At 47.2% G+C, this 26,558-nt stretch overlaps 1 protein-coding gene across 2 annotated transcripts in view; it reads right to left on the minus strand.

The window, feature by feature from the left end:
• Positions 1-6,161: 6,161 nt before the first annotated feature.
• The window catches only part of LOC124031675 (poly(rC)-binding protein 4-like), an 80,453-nt gene continuing 60,056 nt past the window's right edge, over positions 6,162-26,558 (minus strand). The window contains exons 10-14 of one of the 2 annotated variants that reach the window (XM_046343216.1): positions 13,561-13,602; positions 13,051-13,132; positions 11,967-12,016; positions 7,497-7,666; positions 6,162-7,256 (exon numbers count right to left, since the gene is read on the minus strand). In XM_046343216.1, the coding sequence (XP_046199172.1) occupies positions 6,899-7,256; positions 7,497-7,666; positions 11,967-12,016; positions 13,051-13,132; positions 13,561-13,602 (702 nt within the window). In that variant the 3' untranslated portion in view covers positions 6,162-6,898. Of the gene's footprint in view, positions 7,257-7,496; positions 7,667-11,966; positions 12,017-13,050; positions 13,133-13,560; positions 13,618-26,558 lie in introns of both variants that reach the window. The other variant, XM_046343215.1, reaches the window with a different exon arrangement.

Here is a 26,558-nt window from a genome sequence, read left to right on the forward strand (position 1 = left end):
CTTCTGGATCATCCAAATGCTCTCTAGCAAACTTCAGACGGGCCTGGACATGTACTGGCTTAAGCAGGGGGACACGTCTGGCACTGCAGGATATGAGTCCCTGGCGGCGTAGTGTGCTGCTGATGGCAGGGTTTGTTACTTTGGTCCCAGCTCTCTGCAGGTCATTCACTAGGTCCCCCCGCATGGTTCTGGGATTTTTGCTCACCGTTCTTGTGATAATTTTGACCCCATGGGGTGAGATCTTGCGTGGAGCCCCAGATCTAGGGAGATTATCAGTGGTCTTGTATGTCTTCCATTTCTAATAATTGCTCCCACAGTTGATTTCTTCAAACCAAGCTGCTTACCTATTGCAGATTCAGTCTTCCCAGCCTGGTGCAGGTCTACAATTTTGTTTCTGATGTCGTCTGACAGCTCTTTGGTCTTGGCCATAGTGGAGTTTGGAGTGTGACTGTTTGAGGTTGCGGACAGGTGACTTTTATACAGATAACAAGTTCAAACAGGTGCCATTAATACAGGTAACGAGTAGAGGACAGAGGAGCCTCTTAAAGAAGAAGTTACAGGTCTGTGAGAGCCAGAAATCTTGCTTGTTTGTAGATGACCAAATACTTATTTTCCACCGTAATTTGCAAATAAATTCATAAAAAATCCTACAATGTGATTTTCTGGATATTTTTTCCTCATTTTGTCTGTCATAGTTGAAGTGTACCTATGATGATAATTACAGGCCTCTCTTATCTTTTTAAGTGTGATGACTTGCACAATTGGTGGCTGACTAAATACGTTTTTGCCCCACTGTACGTCTGGTCACTGTGGGGACGACGTCCTCAATGCACTTATTGATAAAGCCAGTGACTGATGTGGTGTATTCCTCAATGTCATGGGAAGAATCCCAGAAACATGTTCCAGTCTGTGATAGCAAAACAGTCCTGTAGTTTAGCATCTGCTTCATCTGACCATTTTTTTACAGACCGAGTCACTGGTGCTTCCTGCTTTAATTTGAGCTTTTAAGCAGGAATCAGGAGGACAGAGTTGTGGTCGGATTTACCAACTGGGGGGCGAGAGAGAGCTTTGTACGCATCTCTGTGTGTGGCGTACAGGTGATCTAGAATTGTTTTTCCCTCTGGTTGCACATTTAACATGTTGATAGAGATTTGGTAGTGATTTAAGTTTCCCTGCATTATAGAATCCTGCCACTAGGAGCGCCGTCTCTGGGTGAGTGGTTTCCTGTTTGCTTATTTCCTTATACAGCTGAGTGTGGTCTTAGTGCCAGCATCTGATTGTGGTGGTAAATAGACAGCCACAAAAAGTATAGCTGAGAACTCTCTAGGAAAATAGTGTGGCCTGCAATGTATCACAATATACTCTAATTCAGGCGAGCAAAATCTTCCTTAGATCTTCCTTAGGTTTCGTGCACTTAGATTTCGTGCACCAGCTGTTGTTTACAAATATGCATAGACCGCCCCCCCTCGTCTTACCGGAGTGTGCTGTTCTATCCTACCGGTGGAGCGTGTATCCCGCTAGCTGAATATCCATGTCGACATTCAGCCGCGAATCCGTGAAACATAGGATATTACAGTTTTTGATGTCCCGTTGGTAGGATATTCGTGATCGTACTTCGTCTAGTTTATTGTCCAATGATTGCACGTTGGCGAGTAATATTGACTGTAACGGCAGCTTTCCTACTCGCCTTCTGCGGATCCAGACAAGGCATCCGGCTCTATTTCCTCTGCGTCGCTTCCTTATGCGAATAATTGGGATGTCTGCCCTGCGGGGTGTTTGGAGAATATCGTGTTAGTCTTGCTTGTTGTTGAAAACATCTTTGTCTAATCCGAGGTGAGTGATCGCTGTCCTGATATCCAGAAGCTCTTTTCTTCCGTAAGATATGGTTGCAGAAACATTACGTGCAAAATAATTTACAAATATTGCAAAAAAAATACATAATAGCACAATTGGTTAGGAGACCGTAAAACGGCGGCCATCTCCTCCGGCGCCATTTCAATACAGGGCAGCCCAGTCAAAGCTCTTCTCTGCCCTAGCACTCAAATGGTGGAATGAGCACCACTTTTCTTGAGCTGACACTAGCCCTTGTCTTTTCTTACTCGCACTGAATTAGCTGATAGCTACTTCATTGAGGAAACATTTGACTTACTATGACTGTGATATGTGGTTGTCTGACCAAGCTGGCTTACTATATGCACAAACTGTATGGATGGATAAGAGCTTCTGCTAAAAACGTAAATATGTGTACGTGCAAGCATGCGTGTGAGTTCACCGTTCAAGTGTGTGTGCAGTGTGTGTTTACATAGTAACTGTCACGCCCTGGTCGAAGTATTTTGTGTTTTTCTTCATGTATTTGGTCAGGCCAGGGTGTGACATGGGTTTTTGTATGTGGTGTGTAGCTTAGTGGGGTTGTAGCTTAGTGGGGTGTTCTAGGAAAGTCTATGGCTGTCTGAAGTGGTTCTCAATCAGTGGCAGGTGTTTATCGTTGTCTCTGATTGGGAACCATATTTAGGCAGCCATATTCTTTGGTGGTATTGTGGGTGATTGTCCTGAGTGTCTTGATGTCCTTGTTAGATGTTAGTTGACACATGTATAGACTGTTTCGGTTTTCGTTTAGTTTATTGTTTTGTAGTGTTTAGTCATGTTTTACGTTTGTTTAAATAAATGGATCGCAATCGACACGCTGCAGTTTGGTCCGACTCTTCTTCACCATTTGAAAACTGTGACAGAATCACCCACCACAAACGGACCAAGCAGTGTGTCAACAGGCAGGAGCCACAGGAGAGGCAACAGAGGCAGCAGCAGCAGGAGCAGCAGCAACTGCAGTGGGAGAGGCTGCACTACCTGGAGAAATGGACTTGGGAGGAGATTCTAGACGGGAAAGTACCCTGGGAATAGCCTGGAGATTATTGTCGCCCCAAAGCCGAGCTCGAGACAGCAAAAGCAGAGAGGCGGCATTATGAGGAGCAAGTACGGCAGAGCGGATGGAAGCCTGAGAGTCAGACCCAAAACTTTATTGGGGGGGTGGCTCACAGGGAGTATGGCTACGCCAGGTAGGAGACCTGAGCCAACTTCCTGTGGTTACCGGGGGGCTAGAGAGACCGGGCAGGCACCGTGTTATGCAGTGGTGCGCACGGTGTCCCCAGTGCGGGTGCATAGCCCGGTGCGGTTTATTCCTACTCCTCGTATCGGCCGGGCTAGAGTGGGCATCGAGCCAGGTAAGGTTAGGCAGGCTCGGTGCTCAAGAGCTCCAGTGCGCCTGCACGGTCCGGTCTATCCAGTACCACCTCCACACCCCAGCCCTCCGGTAGCAGCTCCCCGCACCAGGCTTCCTGTGCGTGTCCTCGGCCCAGTACCACCAGTGCCAGCACCACGCATCAGGCCTACAGTGCGCCTCGCCTCTCCTGCGCTGCCGGAGTCTCCCGCCTGTCCGGCGCTGCTGCCGGAGTCTCCCGCCTGTCCGGCGCTGCTGCCGGAGTCTCCCGCCTGTCCGGCGCTGCTGCCGGAGTCTCCCGCCGGTCCGGCGCTGCTGCCGGAGTCTCCCGCCGGTCTGGCGCTGCTGCCGGAGCCAGTCTGCAAGGAGCTGTCAGTCTGCAAGGGGCTGTCAGTCTGCAAGGGGCTGTCAGTCTGCAAGGAGCTGCCAGTCTGTAAGGAGCTGTCAGTCTGCAAGGAGCTGTCAGTCTGCATGAAGCAGCCAGAGCTGCCAGTCTGCAAGGAGCTGCCAGTCTGCAAGGAGCTGCCAGTCTGCAAGGAGCTGCCAGTCTGCAAAGAGCTGCCAGTCTGCAAAGAGCTGTCAGTCTGCAAGGAGCTGTCAGTCTGCAAGGAGCTGTCAGCCTGCATAGAGCAGCCAGAGCTGCCAGTCTACATGGAGCAGCCAGAGCTGTCAGCCTGCATAGAGCAGCCAGAGCTGTCAGTCTGTAAGGAGCTGTCATTCTGCAAGGAGCTGCCAGTCTGTAAGAAGCCGCCAGAGCTGTCAGCCCACATGGAGCAGCCAGAGCCGCCAGTCAGCGTGGAGCAGCCAGAGCCGCCAGTCAGCGTGGAGCAGCCAGAGCCGACAGTCAGCATGGAGCAGCCAGATCTTTCAGTCTGCCCAGCGCCACCAGTCTGCCCAGCGCCGCCAGTCTGCCCAGCGCCGCCAGTATGCCCAGCGCCGCCAGTGCCGCCAGTCTGCCCAGTGCCGCCAGTGCCGCCAGTCTGCCCAGCGCCGCCAGTCTGCCCAGCGCCGCCAGAACTGCCAGTCAGCCAGGATCCGCCAGTCTGCCAGGATCCGCCAGTCAGCCAGGATCCGCCAGTCTGCCAGGATCCGCCAGTCTGCCAGGATCCGCCAGTCGGCCAGGATCCGCCAGTCTGCCAGGATCCGCCAGTCTGCCAGGATCCGCCAGTCTGCCAGGATCCGCCAGTCTGCCAGGATCCGCCAGTCAGCCAGGATCCGACAGAACTGCCAGTCGGCCAGGATCTGCCAGTCTGCCAGAATTCGCCAGTCTGCCAGACTCTTCCAGATCTGCCAGTCTGCCAGGCTCTTCCAGATCTGCCAGTCAGCCGGGATCTGCCAGAACTGTCAGTCAACCAGGCTCTTCCAGATCTGCCAGTCAGCCAGAATCTTCCAGATCTGCCAGTCAACCAGGCTCTTCCAGAGCTGCCAGTCAGCCAGACTCTTCCAGATCTGCCAGTCAGCCGGGATCTGCCAGAACTGCCAGTCAGCCAGGATCTGTCAGCCGGCCAGGATCCGCCAGGATCTGCCAGTCAGCCAGGATCTGGTAGATCCATCAACCTGCATGAGCTTCCTCTTACTCCTGAGCTTCCTCTTACTCCTGAGCTTCCTCTTACTCCTGAGCTTCTTTTCACTCCTGAGCTTCTTTTCACTCCTGAGCTTCTTTTCACTCCTGAGCTTCCTTTTCACTCCTGAGCTTCCTTTCACTCCTGAGCTTCCTTTCACTCCTGAGCTTCCTTTCACTCCCGAGCTTCCCCTCAGTCCCGAGCTTCACCTCAGTCCCGAGCTTCACCTCAGTCCCGATCTGCTCCTCAGTCTAGTGGGGTTCTGGGTGAGGACTACTAGGCCATGGTTGGCTGAGAGGTTGGACTATCCAGGGACGCAAGGAGAGGGGACTAAGACATTAACTGAGTGGGGTCCACGTCCCGCGCCGGAGCCGCCACCATGGACAGACGCCCACCCGGACCCTCCCTATTGATTTGAGGTGCATTCGGGAGTCCGCACCTTAGGGGGGGGTTCTGTCACGCCCTCAAATTATTTTGTGTTTTTCTTCATGTATTTGGTCAGGCCAGGGTGTGACATGGGTTTTTGTATGTGGTGTGTAGCTTAGTGGGGTTGTAGCTTAGTGGGGTGTTCTAGGAAAGTCTATGGCTGTCTGAAGTGGTTCTCAATCAGAGGCAGGTGTTTATCGTTGTCTCTGATTGGGAACCATATTTAGGCAGCCATATTCTTTGGTTGTATTGTGGGTGATTGTCCTGGGTGTCTTGATGTCCTTGTTAGTTGACACATGTATAGGCTGTTTTGGTTTTCGTTTCGTTTATTGTTTTGTAGTGTTTGTGTTTAGTCGTGTTTTACGTTTGTTTAAATAAACATGGATCGCAATCGACACGCTGCAGTTTGGTCCGACTCTTCTTCACCATTTGAAAACCGTGACAGTAACCCTGTCTGTGTGCCGGGTATTTGTGAATGCAGGCGGAGCCCTCTGCTCCAGTGGGGTTGAGGAGCCTGTCTGTCTCACTGCAGTTATTGTTCTAGGACAAGAGCACAATGATGCGAAGAGCATCCCTCCAAAAACCTGGCATTTGGAATGACGTGCCACCCACTGGCTCGTGACAGTTAGGGGGGAAATAAAAATAACCTGGCTGGAGGAGAATTGGTGTTATGTCATTTTTATACGGTGTGTAAAGTGGTTTGACAAGCACCTTCACTGTCGTTTCAAAAATATTGATTAACTGTAAAAGAAAAAAGAAAAGCAGGACCACTACTTGGGTGTTTCATGTATTTTGCAGTATGTTTGGAGCACACTGACTGGCTTTTGTTTTTGAGTGTGTTTTTGTTTGCACATTGACTGTTTGCACATTTCTTCTGGTTACCACAGGCAACAAAGAAGTTGCAGACTCCACCTTTAATGGACAAAGGTAGAATTTAAAGGGAGACTCATACCTGCAGCTACCTCAAGAAACAAATACTTTTAATAAACAAAACAACACAAAGAAACAAGATAAAAACTAGTTGCACATTTCAAAAAACCCAACAAAACAACATAACACTAAACAGTACAGTACTAGCTATAGCACAAAGGCATAAAAACACAATATTTTTCTTCCCAAACAGATTTTCTTAAAAACTTCAAGAAGCAATCACATACATTGTATAAAAGCATCATACAGTTGAGCAGCCATCCGTATCAGATTATAATTTACAAATTCACTGAAGGATAAATACTTTTGGGCCTATTCCTAACTCGAGAGATACACACTTACCATTACATCAGTGCATGATTTACATGAAATTCCAAGTGCATTTCCCAAGTTAGGACTGTGCTCTATACGAGTGATAAATAACAGTAGAATGAGGTGGGGGTGAAAGCGGTCCATTAATTCATGGGGAACTCACAAATCATCTATATATGTAATGTATAGTATACCTTATGATAGCTTTCTTCCAAATCTCTGTTGGTCTCTTCCTTGTGGTGAATTATAAAGTACAGCCAAGATAAACTCTGGCAGCAGATATGGCTACATCAGGGCGTGATTGGAAGAACATAGGGCAAGTCTCACATGAAACCCTATTCACCATAGAGTGCACTATGTAGGAAATAGGGTGTCATTTGAGATGTAGCCGTAAGAGACAGTTGTCCTTAATTTCAGCCTTCAGAAGAAGGCTAGCGACGTGTAGTATGTAGCATCAGTAGGGTGCAAACTTCTGCCTGTCGGGTTTCTTGATGCAGTTGGCCGAGGAGATTTTGGTAGTGTAGGCTGCCAGGGAGGCTTGGGAAGGGGAGGCGGTGACAGCGACCTGGGGGGCGGGGCTGGAGAGAGTCAGGAAGGGGACAGACTTGACCCCTAACAGACTGGAGAAGGGTAGGGCGCCATAGGGGTGGCCCATGACGGGGGTGGGGGAGAGGGTACCCATGGCTGCCAGAGTGGAGGCGGTGTGGGGGGAGGAGGCCGGGGAAGCGGGATGTGTGAAGACCATATTAAGGTCAGCCATGTTGGTGGTGGCCATGGAGGCTGCCTGGGCCGTGGATTTAGCTGTCTCTAAACTATGGAGAGAGAAGAGTGGCTTACAATACCATATATTAGAATACAGTACAATGCAATACAGGTGTATGAATTATCTAAGGGGTTATTACCAGAACAAGAGCACAATGACCTGATCACTGCCTATCCCCAAGTTATTTAACCTTTAACCTGGCCTGTTATGGAAACAGAATTCCCTCTACCTGCCAAATCCCCTCTCCTGCTGATTGGTTAGCCTGGATCGCATTGGCCAATGGCCTTACCAGGAGGTGATGAGGTACTGAGCCAGGTTGATGCTGACTGGTGTGCCAGTGATGGTGACGTGTCGGTCATTGGTTCCGTCCAGCTGGCTGCCAATCTTTATCTGAGCCCCCGACACCTGCCTGATCTCATTGATCTTAGTGCCCTGTCGGCCGATGATCGAGCCTATCAGCTGCAAGACATAGAACAATAGGTGGATGGATGGATGGATGGATGGATGGATGGATGGATGGATGGATGGACAACTATATCCAGTGGATATCTATTTAAGCAGAGATTTGCCTAAGAGTTATTTATTACATTGACAGTTGTTTCAAGTCTCAATATTGCAATACATCAAACAAAGCTATTGTAGGCTATATGAAAGTGGTGTTGATGATGATGATGCTAACTATTAATAATGATTAAAAATGCTAACAATAATTGCAAAAGCTTGTGTTGAGAATGTACTTACATGCTATTGTTGGTCTTCTATGGTCTGTGTATGAAATGCACTCCTCTCTAAACATAATGATCACATTGTTTGTATGTTATGGCCCTGTCATCTATCACGCATGTGAAATACACTGTTTTTCCAACCTCTTCCTTAATTGCAGTGCGCCGTGCCCCGGTAAAAGATACAGGGTAGCGAGAGTCTGCAAATTTTCCTCTTAATAATCTGAGTAGCTAAAAGGTTATTGATTTCCATCACCGTGGCAACTTTCCAAACAAATCACTTCCCAAACACGACCCAGAAGAGAAGCATCTCTTGGCTAATGGAAAACGGAATAGTAAAATAATTCCAAACATGATCTACAGTATAATCCGGACGGTTTGTGTAGTGTCTTTTTGCTGACATTAATTCACAAGATACTGACATGTGTTTATATTGGGTCTTAGAAGATGTTATCCTCTTTCTATCAGTTTCTGTTTCTAGAGAACAATGGCCAAGGCCGGAGGATCATGCTAGGCCTAAAGATCAGAGTCTATTCCAAGGGTCGAAGGGTGAGTGCAGGGTGTCAGGCCACAATGGCAGGGTTATGCTGTCAGTTATGCTGTCATGCAACACTCCTTCCGTGGCCTCCAACTGCTCTTAAACGCTAGTAAAACCAAATGCATGCTTTTCAACCGTTCGCTGCCTGCACCCGCATGCCCGACTAGCATCACCACCCTGGATGGTTCCGACCTAGAATATGTGGACATCTATAAGTACCTAGGTGTCTGGCTAGACTGCAAACTCTCCTTCCAGACTCATATCAAACATCTCCAATCCAAAATCAAATCTAGAGTCGGCTTTCTATTTCGCAACAATGCCGCAAAACTTACCCTTGTAAAACTGACTATCCTACCGATCCTCGACTCAATATAGCTTCCAATACTTTACTCAGCAAACTGGATGCAGTTTATCACAGTGCCATCCATTTTTTTACTAAAGCACCTTATACCACCCACCACTGCGACCTGTATGCTCTAGTTGGCTGGCCCTCACTACATATTCGTCGCCAGACCCACTGGCTCCAGGTCATCTACAAGTCTATGCTAGGTAAAGCTCCGCCTTATCTCAGTTCACTGGTCACGATGGCAACACCCACCCGAAGCACGCGCTCCAGCAGGTGTATCTCACTGACCATCCCTAAGCCAAAACCTCATTTGGCCGCCTTTCCTTCCAGTTCTCTGCTGCCTGCGACTGGAACGAATTGCAAAAATCTCTGAAGTTGGAGACTTTTATCTCCCTCACCAACTTTAATAAACATCTGCTATCTGAGCAGCTAACCGATCGCTGCAGCTGTACATAGTCCATCGGTATATAGCCCACCCAATTTAACTACCTCATCCCCATACTGTTTTTATTTGATTTAATTTTCTGCTCTTTTGCACACCAGTATCTTTACCTGCACATGTTCATCTGATCATTTATCACGCCAGTGTTAATCTGCTAAATTGTAATTATTCACTCCTATGGTCTATTTATTGCCTACCTCCTCATGCCTTTTGCACACAATGTATATAGATTTTTTTTCTTTCTTTCTACTATGTTACTACTGACGTTTATTGTTTATTGTTTACTCCATGTGTAACTCTGTGTTGTTGCCTGTTCACACTGCTATGCTTTATCTTGGCCAGGTCGCAGTTGCAAATGAGAACTTGTTCTCAACTAGCCTACCTGGTTAAATAAAGGTGAAATAAAAAAGTAAATAAAAAATGCTGTCAGATATACGGTGAGAGGCCTTGACAGTGATGGAGTATCCCCAGTATGTGTGTGTTGGCAGTTTAATGATGGATGACTGATAGTGGCCGCTGCGACACACACACATACGCACACACACACACGCACACACACACACACACACAGTTCTCCTGCTTCTGTCCTTCTCTCTGTATTTCACATTCCTTTCCTGAGAAGTCACAGTCCTGTTTCGCAGCATCTGATTGGTCACACAGCATCCTGGTTGGTCTCTGGCTATTCTTGGCACAGCAGATTATTCTGGGAGCAGCTAGCTAGGCACTGGCACAGCCCAGCCAGGCTAAAGAGCAGCCCTGGGAGACAATGAGCACCACTAACACAGACCTGGGATCAGGGATTTGACCAGTATTCTCCCCTGCTGGGAGAGTACCTCAGAACAATCCATGAATTCTCAGCAAACTGAACCAATTCATCCTGATGCTTATCTTAAATTGATTGTTAAAAACAAAGTTATGTTTAGACCATTGTAATCCAAAAGCAATGTGGAGTAGAAGGCTCATTTTGAATGTCTGAAGGGCCAATTTCAGAGGCATGTGTAGGAGCTCTAGGGGCTTCCTGATTTAGTGTAGAGAAAGGGAAATACCATGCAGCAAATAGAACATTGTATACGCTGGTGATTACCAGTCCTAAGCAGGGCATACACAGTACAGTAACACTGCATGCCTCACCTCAACTGTTTCACCTCAGCTGCTACTGTGTAACTGGCCTATATTATCTTAGAATTCCTGCTGAAGTAGTCATTTGGAAAATGACACAGGAAGAAGGATGTGGTGGGAGAGTCACCATTTTTATCCATCCTAAATCTTCCCTAGGCAGAAGTACAGTATATTGCTGACCATGTCTAAGCTCTTCCTCAATGCCTCTGTCTCTGTACCCTAAGGCTACATCTCAATAGTATATGTGACCTATTTACCTCATCTCCTTTTCTTCAGCTGCAGTCCCATGGGAGGGTAGGACAGGGGAAAGCAAATGCCTCGTATGTCCACAGATTGCTTTTACCTCTGCTATGTATTCAGATCAGTGCAGATCAAGATAAGCTGATGAGGAGAGGAAGCTGTTTCAGACTATTGAGTTGGCCCAGCCTAAAACTCCCACTGCACCTCTAAGAATGGATCTTCAATCCTAATTTTTTTTGCTCTGATTCTGAGAGAGAGAGAGAGAGAGAGAGAGAGAGAGAGAGAGAGAGAGAGAGAGAGAGAGAGAGAGAGAGAGAGAGAGAGAGAGAGAGAGAGAGAGAGAGAGCTTAGACTCAGCTGTCCCAGTCATGTACCCCACTCTACAGCACCAGCCATTCCACTGATGGATTGGAAGGTTTGGTATTTAAGGGTTTGCTGGGGTGAAAAACGTTGTCCAACAGTTATGTCTGGTTGGCATGTCATCTTGAATAGGAGAGCTTATTGCATTCTGTCATGGTGTGATTAATTTCAAGACTGTGGAGTACATGAAGTCTCTGATCCATTCAAATAGTCAGACAGCCAGTGCTAGATCATCACAGAGGACAATCCGAGTAGTCTTCCTTTCCGAATGTATTCCAGCATTTCTGTCTTTTGCTCTGATTGGAGAGGCATCACATGCGGTGTCTGAGTGAGAGGGAGAGAATTGCTGGCTGTTTTTTATTGGCTGTTTTGACAGCAGAGAGAGAGAGTGTCTAAGTAGGTCAGGGAACATGAGAGGATTTACTGGGTATTCATGGGAGTCCCTCCGAGACACTGCAACTGGAACCCAGACAATAACACCAGGGGATCCATATCGGCTCAAAATCCCAACGACCTTGGGTTCGTCTGGGGTTATAATGACTTGGATAATTAGTATGTTGCCAAGATGTATCCCCATCTCTCCTTTGAAGTTACCCAAGACTACAGTCTCTCGCCCGCTTTCAACTCTTGAGCATCTGTCTAGCTGGTGTCACCTGCTTCTATGAGTTGTTTACGTGCAATGTGATATTTCTGCTTATGCTGCTGTTTGATGTGTTGTTTGGAATGAAGCCTAGAGTAGATTGTTCTGAATAACAGCATTTTGGGTTGCGGGTAAATGCCATTCAGTCAATTTAGGAGATTAATTTAAATTCACATTCAATGATTGAAAAGCGGCAATTATTTTCAATTAGTCAATTTCAATTAGTATATTTCAAATTTCCTAGAATTTAATTGGAAGTTCAATTCACCTTCTGAATAGACTTAACCCAGAGGATATCTGAAAAAAATAATTTAAATGTAGAATGTAATATTGTGTTCAATTAACTGCTCACGTCATTTGGAATAAGGAGCTCCTGCGATGTCTGGGAGTTTGAGTCCATCCCTAGTGAGAGAAAATATATAACTTAACAATCCCTTTCATACATTCATACATTGAAAGTGGTTTGCAGGTCAAGCAAACCAGCCACATGAGGTTGGTGGCACCTTAATTGGAGAGGATGGGCACGTGGTAATTGCTGAAGAGGAATAAGTGGAAAGATATCAACAACATCAAACACAGGGTTTCCTTGTGTTTGATGCCACGCCATTCACACCGTTCCAGCATGTGTTATGAGCCGTCCTCCCCAAAGCAGAGCCTCCACTGAAACCAGCATAATGATATATATATTTGGTGGTATAACTGCTAGATTTAGCTAAGCAGCTAATTTCCATTTGTATAGACTTATGTTTAACACGCCACCTTTCTCCAGGCTCTCTGAAACTGTGGCGGAACACATCATTTCTTATAATACGTTCCCTTTTCACTGCCAAATATGAAGAGCTGTAAGGAGCTTCCTCTCATCTTCACCGCCACAAGCACATAATCAGTTGGGTTGATGACATGGATCCCTTCACTTAGCATTGTTGTAACAGGATATGTTCTGTCCCTGCAGCTCATCCTTCCCCGACAAACTGTTGATGGTACTGATATTTGGCAGATGATATTAAAATATGACTAAAAGAATATAAGACCATTTTGGGGGGGTATTTAATTGTAACTTTATTTAACTAGGCAACTATTTACAATGACAGCCTTCCCAGGGAACACTGCCTTGTTCAGGGGCAGAACAACAGATTTTTAGCTTGTCAGCTGGGGGATTTGATCCAGCAACCTTTCGGTGACTGGCTCTAACCACTAGGCTACCTGCCGCTGCAGTAAGTGTTACAGTACCAGTAAGTGCCAAGCCAAAATCTAGCTGTAGTGTAGTTAGTGGAACATGTTCGCTGTGGACTAACATCAGCCATCAAGAGAGGACATCAGGTTCAGTTTTGCTGCATGCTTTCTGATCCCTACCTCTCCTACAGCTTTTATGACTATTGTTACTCACTGTTAAATGTATTTGACTGCCATTTGGGCTAAATAAAGTAAGCTCATACCAGGGAGAACGGTTGTAGTCGGCTGGCACATGGGACTCTGCTGCATGTTCTGCTGCATGGATAGCTGATGTAGCTTGGCCAACTGAGATACAGGAAGAAAGAGTATCCAAAATATATGTTCAACTTTTACTGCAGTGGGCAGGGTCACACAGAGTGTTTCTTGGTAGTCTTAAACAAATCTACTTTGAAACAAATGTATACACCTCACACACATAGTTATGGGGTTACAACCAAATTAAACACATGTACCATGTCAGTTATAGAGTTGAAATGTATTCCATTTTGAATTCTCATCCCAATATTACACTGAATATACTGTATATTACAGAAAACTGAAATATAATCAAACACCGGATTTTCAACTGTTAAAAAAAACACGTTTATTCATTATGAAATGATGAAAAATATGAATAATATTCCACCCATAAGGCCACGTGGTCATTTGACTGCATGAAAGGGCTACATAAAAAAATGACAGTGGGATAGGTAGGTTACTATAACCCCACTTACCTCTGTATGTGGAATGCCATATTGGTTTGGTACAGAGTAGGCCTGGAAGAGATCACTCTGCATTAGGCAAATGACAGTAAAAAACACAATGTTATGCCAATAACCACTTAGAAGACAGTGTACATAAGTGCATCACTGACATATGTAATATTTATACAGTATACTCCATCAACAATGGCTAAGTGTGTGGAAGCAAATACAAAAATGCATTTGTTGTGTATTGCAAAGTGGTTATTGAGTAATATACACTTGGTATAGGAATGTATAGCTTGTGGCTCTATAACAGGCTATATAATGCCATAAAATGCATCCATAATGTATTACACAACATAGAAAGTGTTGCACATAGAAAGTGTTTCCAGCATCTTTAATGTGATTGCACTTCAGTCCAGATTGGACATCATCAGGGGTCTGCAATCTTCACAGCAGAGTGCCGTTTAACCAACCTTCATACTCTGTAACGTGCCTCCTGTAATTTCTCTCTCTCTCTCTCTCTCTCTCTCTCTCTCTCTCTCTCTCTCTCTCTCTCTCTCTCTCTCTCTCTCTCTCTCTCTCTCTCTCTCTCTCTCTCTCTCTCTCTCTCTCTCTCTCTCTCTCTCTTCTCTCTCTCTCTCTCTCTCTCTCTCTCTCTCTCCCCCTTCCTTTTCTCTCTCCTCATCCCCTTCCTGTCTCTCCTCTCCTCTCCTCCCACCCATCCTCTCTTTTTCGCTGCTCCTCATCCCTCATAAGTCAGGGTGGTGTCCATGTATCCCCATTGTCAGGCCAGTATTACCACTCCATGGAGACGTTAGACGCAATTCCCTATTATGCACCAACATGACACAATCAACTCTAAGCACAGGAAACAATGTCAAATCATTGGTAATACTGTCATATTTTTATCACTAGAAGAGATACAGCAGGATCAATAACCATGATCGACTTAAGGGAAAATTAAAAGCTGAAAAGTCAATAAGTATTCTACCCCTTTCTAATAGCAAGCCTAAATAAGTTGATGAGTAAAAACGAGCTTTAGAAGACACATAATAAGTTGCATGGACTCACTCTGTGTGCAATAATAGTGTTTAACATGATTTTTGAATGACTACCTCATTTCTGTATCCCACACATACAATTATCTGTAATTATCTGTAAGGTCCCTCAAATAATGAATTTCAAACACAGATTCAATTACAAAGACCAGGGAGGTTTTCCAATGCCCCGCAAAGAAGAGCACCTATTGGTAGATGGGTAAAAAAATAAGCTGACATTGAATATCCCTTTGAGCATGGTGAAGTTATTAATTGCACCCAGTCACTAAAAAGACATAGGTGTCCTTCCTAAATCAGTTGCCAGAGAGGAAGGAAACCGCTTGGGATTTCACGTTGAGGCCCATGAAGACTTTAACCTCTTCAACCTATTAGGGCACTATGTCATTATTGGATAAAAAAATGTGCCCGTTTTAAGCGCAATATTTTGTCACGAAAAGATGCTCGACTATGCATATAATTGGCAGCTTTGGAAAGAAAACACTCTGACGTTTTCAAAACTGCAAAGATATGATCTGTGAGTGCCCCAGAACTGATGCTACTGGCGAAACCACGATGAAACCTCAGACAGGAAATGAGCTGAATTTTTGAAGCTCTGTTTTACTATCGTCTCCTTATATGGCTGTGAATGTGCCGTGAACGAGCTTATGCTCTCTGCCGTTCGTCCAAGATGTCTGCAGCATTGTGACGTATTTGTAGGCATATCATTGGAAGATTGGCCATAAGAGACTACATTTGCCAGGTGTCCGCCCGGTGTCCTTTGTCTAAATTGGTGCGCAATTCTCAGTGGCACTCATTTTACCATGCGATACAGAGGGAGAAGCACACTTCCAGGAACGATACATCATTGAAGAGATATGTAGAAAAACACCTTGAGGATTGATTCTAAACAACGTTTGCCATGTTTCAGTCGATATTATGGAGTTATTTTGGAAAAAGTTCAGCGTTTTTATAACTGAATTTTCGTTTTTTTTTGGTAACCAAACATGACGCAGAAAACGGACCGATTTCTCCTGCACAAATAATCTTTCAGGAAAACAACATTTGCTATCTAACTGAGAGTCTCCTCATTGAAAACATCCAAAGTTCTTCAAAGGTAAATGATTTATTGAATGTTTTTGCTGGTTTTTGTGAAAATGTTGCCTGGTGATGCTAACGCTAAATGCTAATGCTAACGCTAAATGCTAAATGCTAGTTTTGCTATGGTAGAGAAGCATATTTTCGAAAATCTGAGATGACAGTGTTGTTAACAAAAGGCTAAGCATGAGAGCTAGCATATTGATGTCATTTCATTTGCGATTTTCATGAATAGTTAACGTTGCGTTATGGTAATGGGCTTGAGGCTGTAGTCATGATCCCGGATCCGGGTTGGCTCGACGCAAGAAGTTAAAACAATTATACAGTTTAATGGCTGTGATAGGAGAAAACTGAGGATGGATCTACAACATTGCAGTTACTTCACAATACTAACCTAATGAACAGAGTGAAAGAAGGAAGCCTGTACATACAATGTTTGCAACAAGTCACTAAAGTAATTCTGCAAAAAATGTGGCAAGGAATTAACTTTTTGTCCTGAAAAAAATGTTATATTTGGGGCAAATCCAATACAACTATTACGTTGCAGGTAAGACCCAGATGTAGACAAAGTTGAAGTAACAACAGTTTATTAATCCAACAGGGGCAGGCAAAAGACACGTCAAGGGCAGTCAGGGGTCAGTAATCCAGATAGGTGGGGAAAAGGTACAGGATGGCAGGCAGGCTCAGGGTAGGGGTAGGCAGGGGTCAGTAATCCAGAGGTTGAGCAAAGGTGCTGGATGGCAGGCAGGCTCAGGGTAGGGGTAGGCAGAGGTCAGTAATCCAGATAGGTGGGGCAAAGGTATAGGATGGCAGGCAAGCTCAAGATCAGGGCAGACAGTGAGGTCAACACCGGGAAAACAAGAAAACAGGAACAACCGAGAGACAAGAGCAGAGGAAAAAACACTGGTAGGCTTGATGAACTGGCAACAGACAAACAGAGAACACAGAGAACACAGGGGACAATGGGGAAGATGGGCGACACCTGGAGGTGGGTTCGAGACAATCACAAAGACAGGTGAAACAGATCAGGGTGTGACAACACATTACTGAGTACCACTCTCCATATTTTCAAGCATATTAGTGACTGCGTCATGTTATGGGCATGTGTCACGAGTCCGACCGAGGGTGGTTTCCCTTCCCGGGCGGGTGGCGCTCGGCGGTCGTCGTCACCGGCCTATTAGCTGCCACTGATTGTCTTTCCTCCCCGTCCTTGTATGTTTATTGGTAGCACCTGTTTATGAATGATTAGTTTGTCTTTATTAGACAGCCGGCCCGCCTGGTTGTTGTGCGGGATTATTCAGTGTAACCTTCGGCTCTGTTGTAGAGGTACGTGTTAGTGCCTGGCCGTGCATTTTTCCGTTGTACATTTTCATTCCCTGTGTTTGGGGCCGTTACTATTGTGAGCACCCTGTGGTGCGTTGGTGCTATTAAAGAAGCACAGCATTGCACTCTCTGTCTCCTGCGTTTGACTCCACACACACGACACCCGGGGCATTACAGAATCCCGCACCACAAATTGAATGGAGTCAGCAGAAGCAGCAGCCAACCCTCTCCAAACGATGGAGGAACGGGTTCTCCACCACACCACCGTCCTCCTTCGGATCGGATCCGCGATGGATCAAGTGATGGAGAGAATGGACCGATGGGAGAGGAGTGGTCTCCTCTCTCCACCTTCGGCACCCCCGGCTCCGGACTCCCCATCTCCCGACTCCAGCACCCTCTGTCTGACGCTACCGAGGGCTTATGATGGAGCGGCGGCGGGTTGCCAGGGGTTTTTGCTTCAGCTGGAGCTATACCTGGCCACCGTCAGACCCACTCCTTCAGGAGCGGAGAGGGTGAGTGTCCTCATCTCCTGCCTCACAGGTCGTGCTCTGGAGTGGGCGAACGCAGTCTGGAATGGCCCAGACTCAGCGCGGGAGCACTACCCAGAGTTTTCCCGACGCTTCCGTGCAGTGTTTGATCACCCTCTAGACGGCCGAGCGGTGGGAGAACGACTATTTCATCTCAGGCAGGAGAGGAGGAGCGATGGAGTTCCGGACCTTGGCAGCAGGATCTGGGTGGAACGACAGGGCCCTTATGGACCACTACAGGTGTAGTCTCCGAGAGGACACCGCTCTGTCACTGGATGAGCTGATTGACATGTCCATTCGACTGGACAATCTGCTGGCTGCCCGCGGGCGTTCAGATGGTCCTGTGCGTTCCAACACCCAGCCCCTCCGGTCCCATTCCGATGGAGTTGGGAGGGGCTGCGCCGAGGGGTACCGGAGGAGGAGGCCTTCCCTGCACCAACTGTGGTCGGAGAGGACACATGTCTGATCGGTGCTGGGGGGTCCGTCTGGGAGTAGAGATGGCAGGCGGAACGCTTCTCGGTCACCCCAGGTGAGTCAGCATCAAACTCACCCAGAACCCCCTGTTGGTCACATGTTTGTCTTAACTTTTTTCCTTCAATTTTCTCCCTCTTCCCAGCATAGGGCGCTAGTCGATTCAGGCGCAGCTGGGAACTTTATGGATCGCGGACTCGCCCTTAAGTTAGGGGTTCCGCTGGTGCCGATAGATTCTCCTTTCCCTTGCATGCCCTAGATAGCCGGCCATTAGGGTCAGGGATGGGCAGGGAGACCACGGTCCCACTGGATATGGTGAAGCAGGGGAATCATAGGGAGCGCATCAATCTTTTTATTATTGATTTGCCTGCGTTTCCAGTGGTGCTGGGGATTCCCTGGCTGGCCCGGCACAGTCCTAAAATTTCGTGGAGACAGGGGGTTCTCCAGGGGTGGTCAGAGGAGTGTTCTGGAAGGTGTTTGGGAGTTTCCATCGGTGCCATGTCGGTGGAGAGTCCAGACCAGGGTTCCACGGTGTGCATTCCCCCCGAGTATGCCGATTTTGCAATCGCTTTCAGTAAATTGAAAGTGACTAAATTACCACCTTATCGACCGGGAAGGGATTGTGCGATATATCTCCAGGTAGACGCTGCGCTTCCCAAGAGTCACATGTACCCGCTGTCCCAGGAGGAGACGTTGGCAATGGAGACATATGTCACGGAGTTGCTGGGGCAGGGGTACATTCGGCCCTCCATCTCACCCATCTCCTCAAGTTTCTTTTTTGTGAGGGAAAAGGAGGGAGGTTTGCGTCCGTTTATTGTTTATAGGGATCTAAACGCCATCACAGTGGGGTATAGTTACCCTCTACGTCTCATCGCTACGGCGGTGGAATCATTCCATGGAGCGCAGTTCTTCACAAAACTGGATCTCAGGAGCGCGTATAGTCTGGTGCGTATTCGGAAGGGAGACGAGTGGAAAACCGCATTTAGTACCACATCAGGCCACTATGAGTACCTCGTCATGCCGTATTAAAGAATGCTCCAGCCGTTTTTCAATCCTTTGTAGACGAGATTCTCAGGGACATGTGCGGGCAGGGAGTGGTTGTTTATATTGATGACATTCTGATCTACTCGGCCACTCACACCGCGCATGTGTCTCTGGTGCGCAAAGTGCTTGGTAGACTGCTGGAGCATGACCTATACGTCAAGGCTGAGAAATGCGTGTTCTCTAAACGAGCCGTCTCTTTTCTGGGTTATCGCATTTCCACCTCGTGGGTAGTGATGGAGGGCGACCGCGTTAGAGCTGCGCGTAATTGGCCGACTCCGACCACGGTAAAGGAGGTGCAGCGGTTTTGCCAACTACTACCGGAGGTTTATCCGGGGTTTTGGCCAGATAGCGGCTCCCATTACCTCACTGCTGAAGGGGGGCCCGGTGCGGTTGCAGTGGTCAGCAGAGGCAGACGGAGCATTCAACAAGTTGAAGGCGCTGTTCTCTGATGCACCCGTGTTGGCGCATCCGGACACCTCTCTAGCATTCATAGTGGAGGTGGACGCGTCCGAGGCTGGGGTGGGTGCCGTGCTATCACAGCGCTTGGGTACGCCACCAAAACTCCGCCCCTGCGCTTTCTTCTCAAGGAAGCTCAGCCCAGCGGAGCGTAACTATGATGTGGGGGACCGGGAGTTGCTAGCGGTGGTTAGAGCTCTGAAGGTGTGGAGACACTGGCTTGAGGGGGCTAAGCACCTCTTTCTCATCTGGACCGACCACCAGAACCTGGAGTATATTCGGGCAGCTAGGAGACTTAACCCACGTCAGGCAAGGTGGGCCATATTCTTCACCCGGTTCCGGTTTACTTTGTCTTATAGACCGGGCTCCCAGAACGTAAAGGCTGACGCACTGTCCCGCCTTTACGACACGGAGGATGGGTCCACCGAACCTACTCCCATCCTTCCCACCTCAAAGCTGGTAGCACCAGTGGTATGGGAGGTGGACTCGGACATCGAGCGGGCGTTACGGGCGGAACCCGCGCCTCCTCAGTGTCCAGCGGGCGAAGGTACGTAAAAAAGAAACAGACTGGAGTTGAGCACAGACAAAATCCTGGGGGAAAACCTGATTCAGTCTGCTTTCCACCAGACACCAGGAGAGGAATTCACCTTCCATCAGGACAATAACCCAAACCACAAGACCAATTCTACACTGGAGTTGCTTGCCAAGAAGACAGTGAATGTTCCTGAGTGGCAGAGTCACAGTTTTGATTTAAATCTACTTGAAAATCTATGGCAAGACCTGAAAATGATTGTCTAGCAAGGATCAACAATCAATTTGAAAGAGCCTAAGAATTCAAAAATAATTATAATTATGTGAAAATGTTGCACAATCCAGGTGTGGAAAACTCTTAGAGACTTACCCTGAAAGACACAGCTGTGATTGCTGCCAAATGTGACTGACCGCCTTGATTTGGTCTTATGTAGCAAAATTAAAAATTGTGTTTTTTTTACATTGGATAAAAGCAGAGACAGAGATACAACATGGTATATCATACACAGGATTTGAGGAACAATGGGAAAGTAATTCTACTTTGAAAGTTGATAAACTTGTAACCTCCTCGTTCACACGCTCTTAAGCTTTAGCCCCACCCATCTCTTTATGGGTTAATCCGAGCATTCTGTCCTAACAACAACAGGCAAGCACCCAAGCTAACTGGCTAACGTTGGCTAGCTTCTTCCAGACACAAATGAGAGAACAGCTCACTGACCATTTTACTCGCCCTAGCAGAGCTGGTTAGGCTGTTATGTTATCCAGAGCGCTGGTGACCACAACTGCGCTGCCGGAAACAATTTTACGCTGACACCGGCCATATTCAATGAGTGTTGAGCGTTCGTAAATTCGTAATTTATTCTGTGCTCTGGCACATGCAGACAAGAGTGCTCTGGAATCTGAGTAGATAGCCAGAGTGAATTTACCAGCTATGAATATCAACAGCTGTCGCAATGACATTCTATTGAAATGGTTACTGGCATAGTGGAGTATTTTGTTAAGACATGTAGCTAAGCCAGCTAGGTAAACAATGAACCATAATACCAGCTCATGACTTACTACCCTGCATGAATCTGCAGGTAGCTAACCAACCAGGATCAATGTTAGCTAGCTACATTTAGGCTATAACAAGCAAAGCAAATGGCTCTGAGAAAGGAATAATATGATCATACAGCTAGCGTAGCTAGTTAGCTAACAGTACAATTGACCTTAAAATAAAAATGACTTTCTGTCAAAACTAGAAACATGCAATATCTGATAATTATTATTTTTTTTTTTTAACTAGGCAAGTCAGGTAAGAACACATTCTTATTTACAATAACAGCCTACCAAAAGGAAAAAGGCCTCCTGCGGGGATGGGGGCTATGTCACGATCGTCATAAGAGATTTCAGACCAAAGCACAGCGTGATATTGGTTTATTTATTGATGTGAAACGCACAAAACAATAAAAGGCCAACGATACGTGAAGCTATGGAGTGCTCACAGGCAACTACACATAACCAAGATCCCACAACTCACAGTGGGGAAATGGCTGCCTAAATATGATCCCCAATCAGAGACAACGACAAACAATTGCCTCTGATTGGGAACCATACCAGGCCAACATAGAAATAAAATAACCTAGATTACCCACCCTAGTCACACCCCGACCAAACCAACATAGAGAATAAATGGCTCTCTATGGTTAGGGCATGACAGGCTGGGATAAATATATATATATACAGTGCCTTGCGAAAGTATTCGGCCTGTAACGGCGTTCGTCTGTTGGAGAAAGAGAGTCGGACCGAAATGCAGCGTGTAGGTTACTCATGACTATAATGAAAGATATGACGGTACATGAAATAAAAGAAATACGAAAACAACAAACGAAACGTGAAACTAATTACAGCCTATCTGGTGACTACAACACAGAGATAGGAACAAACACCCACAAAATACAAAGCGAACTCAGGCTACCTAAATACGGTTCCCAATCCGAGACAACGAGAATCACCTGACTCCAATTGAGAACCGCCTCAGGCAGCCAAGCCTAACTAGACACACCCCTAATCATACACAATCCCAATGCTAATAAAACCCCAATACGAAACACAACATATAAACCCATGTCACACCCTGGCCTACCCAAACATATAACAAAAACACAAAATACAATGACCAACGCGTGACAGAACCCCCCCCCCCTAAGTTGCGGACTCCCGGACGCACCTCAAGAGCATAGGGAGGGTCCGGGTGGGCGTCTGTCCATGGTGGCGGTTCTGGCTCGGGTCATGGACCCCACTCCATTAATGTAATAGTTCCTCCCCTTTGCGTCCTGGGGTAATCCACCCTCGCCGCCGACCATGGCCTAATAGTCCTCACCCAGATCCCCACATAACTGAGGAGCAGCTCGAGACAGAGGGGCAGCTCGGGACAGAGGGGCAACTCGGGACAGAGGGGCAGCTCGGGACAGAGGGGCAGCTCGGGACAGAGGGGCATCTCAGGACAGAGGGGCATCTCAGGACAGAGGGGCATCTCAGGACAGAGGGGCAGCTCGGGACAGAGGGGCAGCCCGGTACTGAGAGGAAGCCCAGTACTGAGAGGAAGCCCAGTACTGAGAGGAAGCCCAGTACTGAGAGGAAGCCCAGTACTGAGAGGAAGTCCAGTACTGAGAGGAAGCTCAGGCAGGTAGTAGGCTCCGATAAATCCTGGCCGGCTGGCGGAACTGGAAGAAACTGGTTGTCTGGCGGCGCTGGGCTGACTGGCGGCACTGGCGGCGCTGGGCAGACTGGCGGCACTGGCGGAGCTGGGCAGACTGGCGGCACTGGCGGCGCTGGGCAGACTGGCAGTACTGGCGGCGCTGGGCAGACTGGCGGCACTGGCAGCGCTGGGCAGACTGGCGGCGCTGGGCAGACTGGGAGCACTGGCGGCGCTGGGCAGACTGGGAGCACTGGCGGCGCTGGGCAGACTGGGAGCACTGGCGGCGCTGGGCAGACGGGAGACTCCGACAGCGCAGGACAGGAGAAAAGCGCTGGCTGCGCTGAACAGGCGAGGCGCACTGGAGGCCTGGTGCGTGGTGCTGGAACTGGTGGTACTGGATCGACAACACGCACAGGAAGCCTGGTGCGGGGAGCTGCTACCGGAGGACTGGTGTGTAGAGGTGGCTCTGGATAGACCGGACCGTGCAGGCGCACTGGAGCTCTTGAGCACCGAGCCTGCCCAAGCTTACCTGGCTCGATGCCCACTCTAGCCCGGCCAATAGGAAGGGCTGGTATGTGCCGCACCTGGCTCTGCACCCGCACTGGTAACACCATGCGCTCCATAGCATAACACGGTGCCTGCCCGGTCTCTCTAGCCCAACGGTGAGCACAGGGAGTTTGCGCAGGTCTCCTACCTGGCATAACTATTCTCCCTTCTAGCCTCCGCCCAATAATTTTTTTGGGCTGCTTTTCCGGCTTCCAACCGCGTCGCCGTGCTGCCTCCTCATACCAGCGCCTCTCCGCTTTAGCCGCATCTATTTCTTCCTTGGGACGGCGATATTCTCCCGGCTGCGCCCAGGGTCCTTTTCCGTCTAATATCATCTCCCAAGACCAGCAGTCCTTATATTGCTGCTCCTCACAATTAACAGGGAGAGTAGGCTCAGGTCTGACTCCTGACTCAGCCACTCTCTCTCTGCGCTCTCCCCCAATAAATATTTGGGGGTTACTTTCGTTTTTCGCTCTGCGTCGCCGTGTTTTCCTTTTAGACTCCATTCGTCTATAGCCCTCTTCGCATTGCTGCAGGGAATCCCAGGTGGGCTCCTGCACTCGCTCTGGGTCGGCTGCCCACCTGTCGATTTCTTCCCACGTCGTATACTCCATGCCTTTACCTTCCATAACGTCCTCCTTTAGCTCCTGCCAGTTATCTACGTCTTTGCCAGTTACACGCTGCTCGGTCCGTGAGAGGTGGGTGTTTCTGTAACGGCGTTCCTCTGTTGGAGAAAGAGAGTCAGACCGAAATGCAACGTGTAGGTTACTCATGACTTTAATGAAAGATATGACGGTACATGAAATAAAAGAAATACGAAAACAACAAACGAAACGTGAAACTAATTACAGCCTATCTGGTGACTACAACACAGAGACAGAAACAAACACCCACAAAATACAAAGCGAACTCAGGCTACCTAAATACGGTTCCCAATCCGAGACAACGAGAATCACCTGACTCCAATTGAGAACCGCCTCAGGCAGCCAAGCCTAACTAGACACACCCCTAATCATACACAATCCCAATGCTAATAAAACCCCAATTCGAAACACAACATATAAACCCATGTCACACCCTGGCCTACCCAAACATATAACAAAAACACAAAATACAATGACCAAGGTGTGACACGGCCCCCTTGAACTTTGCGACCTTTTGCCACATTTCAGGCTTCAAACATAAAGATATAAAACTGTATTTTTTTGGGAAGAATCAACAAGTGGGACACAGTCATGAAGTGGAATGACATTTATTGGATATTTCAAACTTTTTTAACAAATCAAAAACTGGGCGTGCAAAATTATTCAGCCCCCTTAAGTTAATACTTTGTAGCGCCACCTTTTGCTGCGATTACAGCTTTAAGTCGCTTGGGGTATGTCTCTATCAGTTTTGCACATCGAGAGACTGAAATTTTTTCCCATTCCTCCTTGCAAAACCGCTCGAGCTCAGTGAGGTTGGATGGAGAGCATTTGTGAACAGCAGTTTTCAGTTCTTTCCACATATTCTCGATTGGATTCAGGTCTGGACTTTGACTTGGCCATTCTAACACCTGGATATGTTTATTTTTGAACCATTCATACAATAGTAGATTTTGCTTTATGTTTTGGATCATTGTCTTGTTGGAAGACAAATCTCCGTCCCAGTCTCTGACTCCATCAGGTTTTCTTCCAGAATGGTCCTGTATTTGGCTATATCCATCTTCCCATCAATTTTAACCATCTTCCCTGTCCCTGCTGAAGAAAAGCAGGCCCAAACCATGATGCTGCCACCACCATGTTTGACAGTGGGGATGGTGTGTTCAGGGTGAAGAGCTGTGTTGCTTTTACGCCAAACATAACGTTTTGCATTGTTGCCAAAAAGTTCAATTTTGGTTTCATCTGACCAGAGCACCTTCTTCCACATGTTTGGTGTGTCTCCCAGGTGGCTTGTGGCAAACTTTAAACGACACTTTTTATGGATATCTTTAAGAAATGGCTTTCTTCTTGCCACTCTTCCATAAAGGCCAGATTTGTGCAATATACGACTGATTGTTGTCCTATGGACAGAGTGTCCCACCTCAGCTGTAGATCTCTGCAGTTCATCCAGAGTGATCATGGGCCTCTTGGCTGCATCTCTGATCAGTCTTCTCCTTGTATGAGCTGAAAGTTTAGAGGGACGGCCAGGTCTTGGTAGATTTGGTCTGATACTCCTTCCATTTCAATATTATCGCTTGCACAGTGCTCCTTGGGATGTTTAAAGCTTGGGAAATATTTTTGTATCCAAATCCGGCTTTAAACTTCTTCATAACAGTATCTCGGACCTGCCTGGTGTTTTTCCTTGTTCTTCATGATGCTCTCTGCGCTTTTAACGGACCTCGGAGACTATCACAGTGTAGGTGCATTTATACGGAGACTTGATTACACACAGGTGGATTGTATTTATCATCATTAGTCAGTTAGGTCAACATTGGATCATTCAGAGATCCTCACTGAACTTCTGGAGAGAGTTTGCTGCACTGAAAGTAAAGGGGCTGAATAATTTTGCACGCCCAATTTTTCAGTTTTTGATTCGTTAAAAAAATTGGAAATATCCAATAAATGTTGTTCCACTTCATGATTGTGTCCCACTTGTTGTTGATTCTTCACAAAAAATACAGTTTTATATCTTTAAGTTTGAAGCCTGAAATGTGGCAAAAGGTCGCAAAGTTCAAGGGGGCCGAATACTTTCGCAAGGCACTGTATATATATATTGTCATGTTTTGTCATTTATTATCTTGTCTTGTCCCTGTGCTTCCCATTCTATTCGTTTCCCTCTGCTGGTCTTATTAGGTTCTTTCCCTCTTTCTATCCCTCTCTCTCCCCCTCCCTCTCTCACTCTCTCGCTCTCTCTTCTCTCTATCGTTCCGTTCCTGCTCCCAGCTGTTCCTATTCCCCTAATCAATCATTTAGTCTTCCCACACCTGTTCCCGATCCTTTCCCCTGATTAGAGTCCCTATTTCTTCCTTTGTGTTCCGTTCCTGTCCTGTCGGTTCCTTGTCTAGAATTCACCGTGCTGTGTTTGTGTATCGCCCTGTCGTGTCGTGTTTTCCTCAGATGCTGCGTGGTGAGCAGGTGTCTGAGTCTGTCTGGTTCAAGTGCCTTCCCGAGGCAACCTGCTGTTCACCTGCTGTTCAAGATCGAGTCTCCAGTTTGTCCTCGTCATTTCGAGTGAAAGTTGTGTTTTTTTGTTTGTAATTACTTTACTGGATTAAAGACTCTGTTTTCGCCAAATCGCTTTTGGGTCCTCTTTCACCTGCATGACAGAAGGAACCGACCAAGGAATGGACCCAGCGAC

Source organism: Oncorhynchus gorbuscha, linkage group LG03 (genome assembly GCF_021184085.1).
Source record: "Oncorhynchus gorbuscha isolate QuinsamMale2020 ecotype Even-year linkage group LG03, OgorEven_v1.0, whole genome shotgun sequence".
NCBI classification, from domain to species: domain Eukaryota; kingdom Metazoa; phylum Chordata; class Actinopteri; order Salmoniformes; family Salmonidae; genus Oncorhynchus; species Oncorhynchus gorbuscha.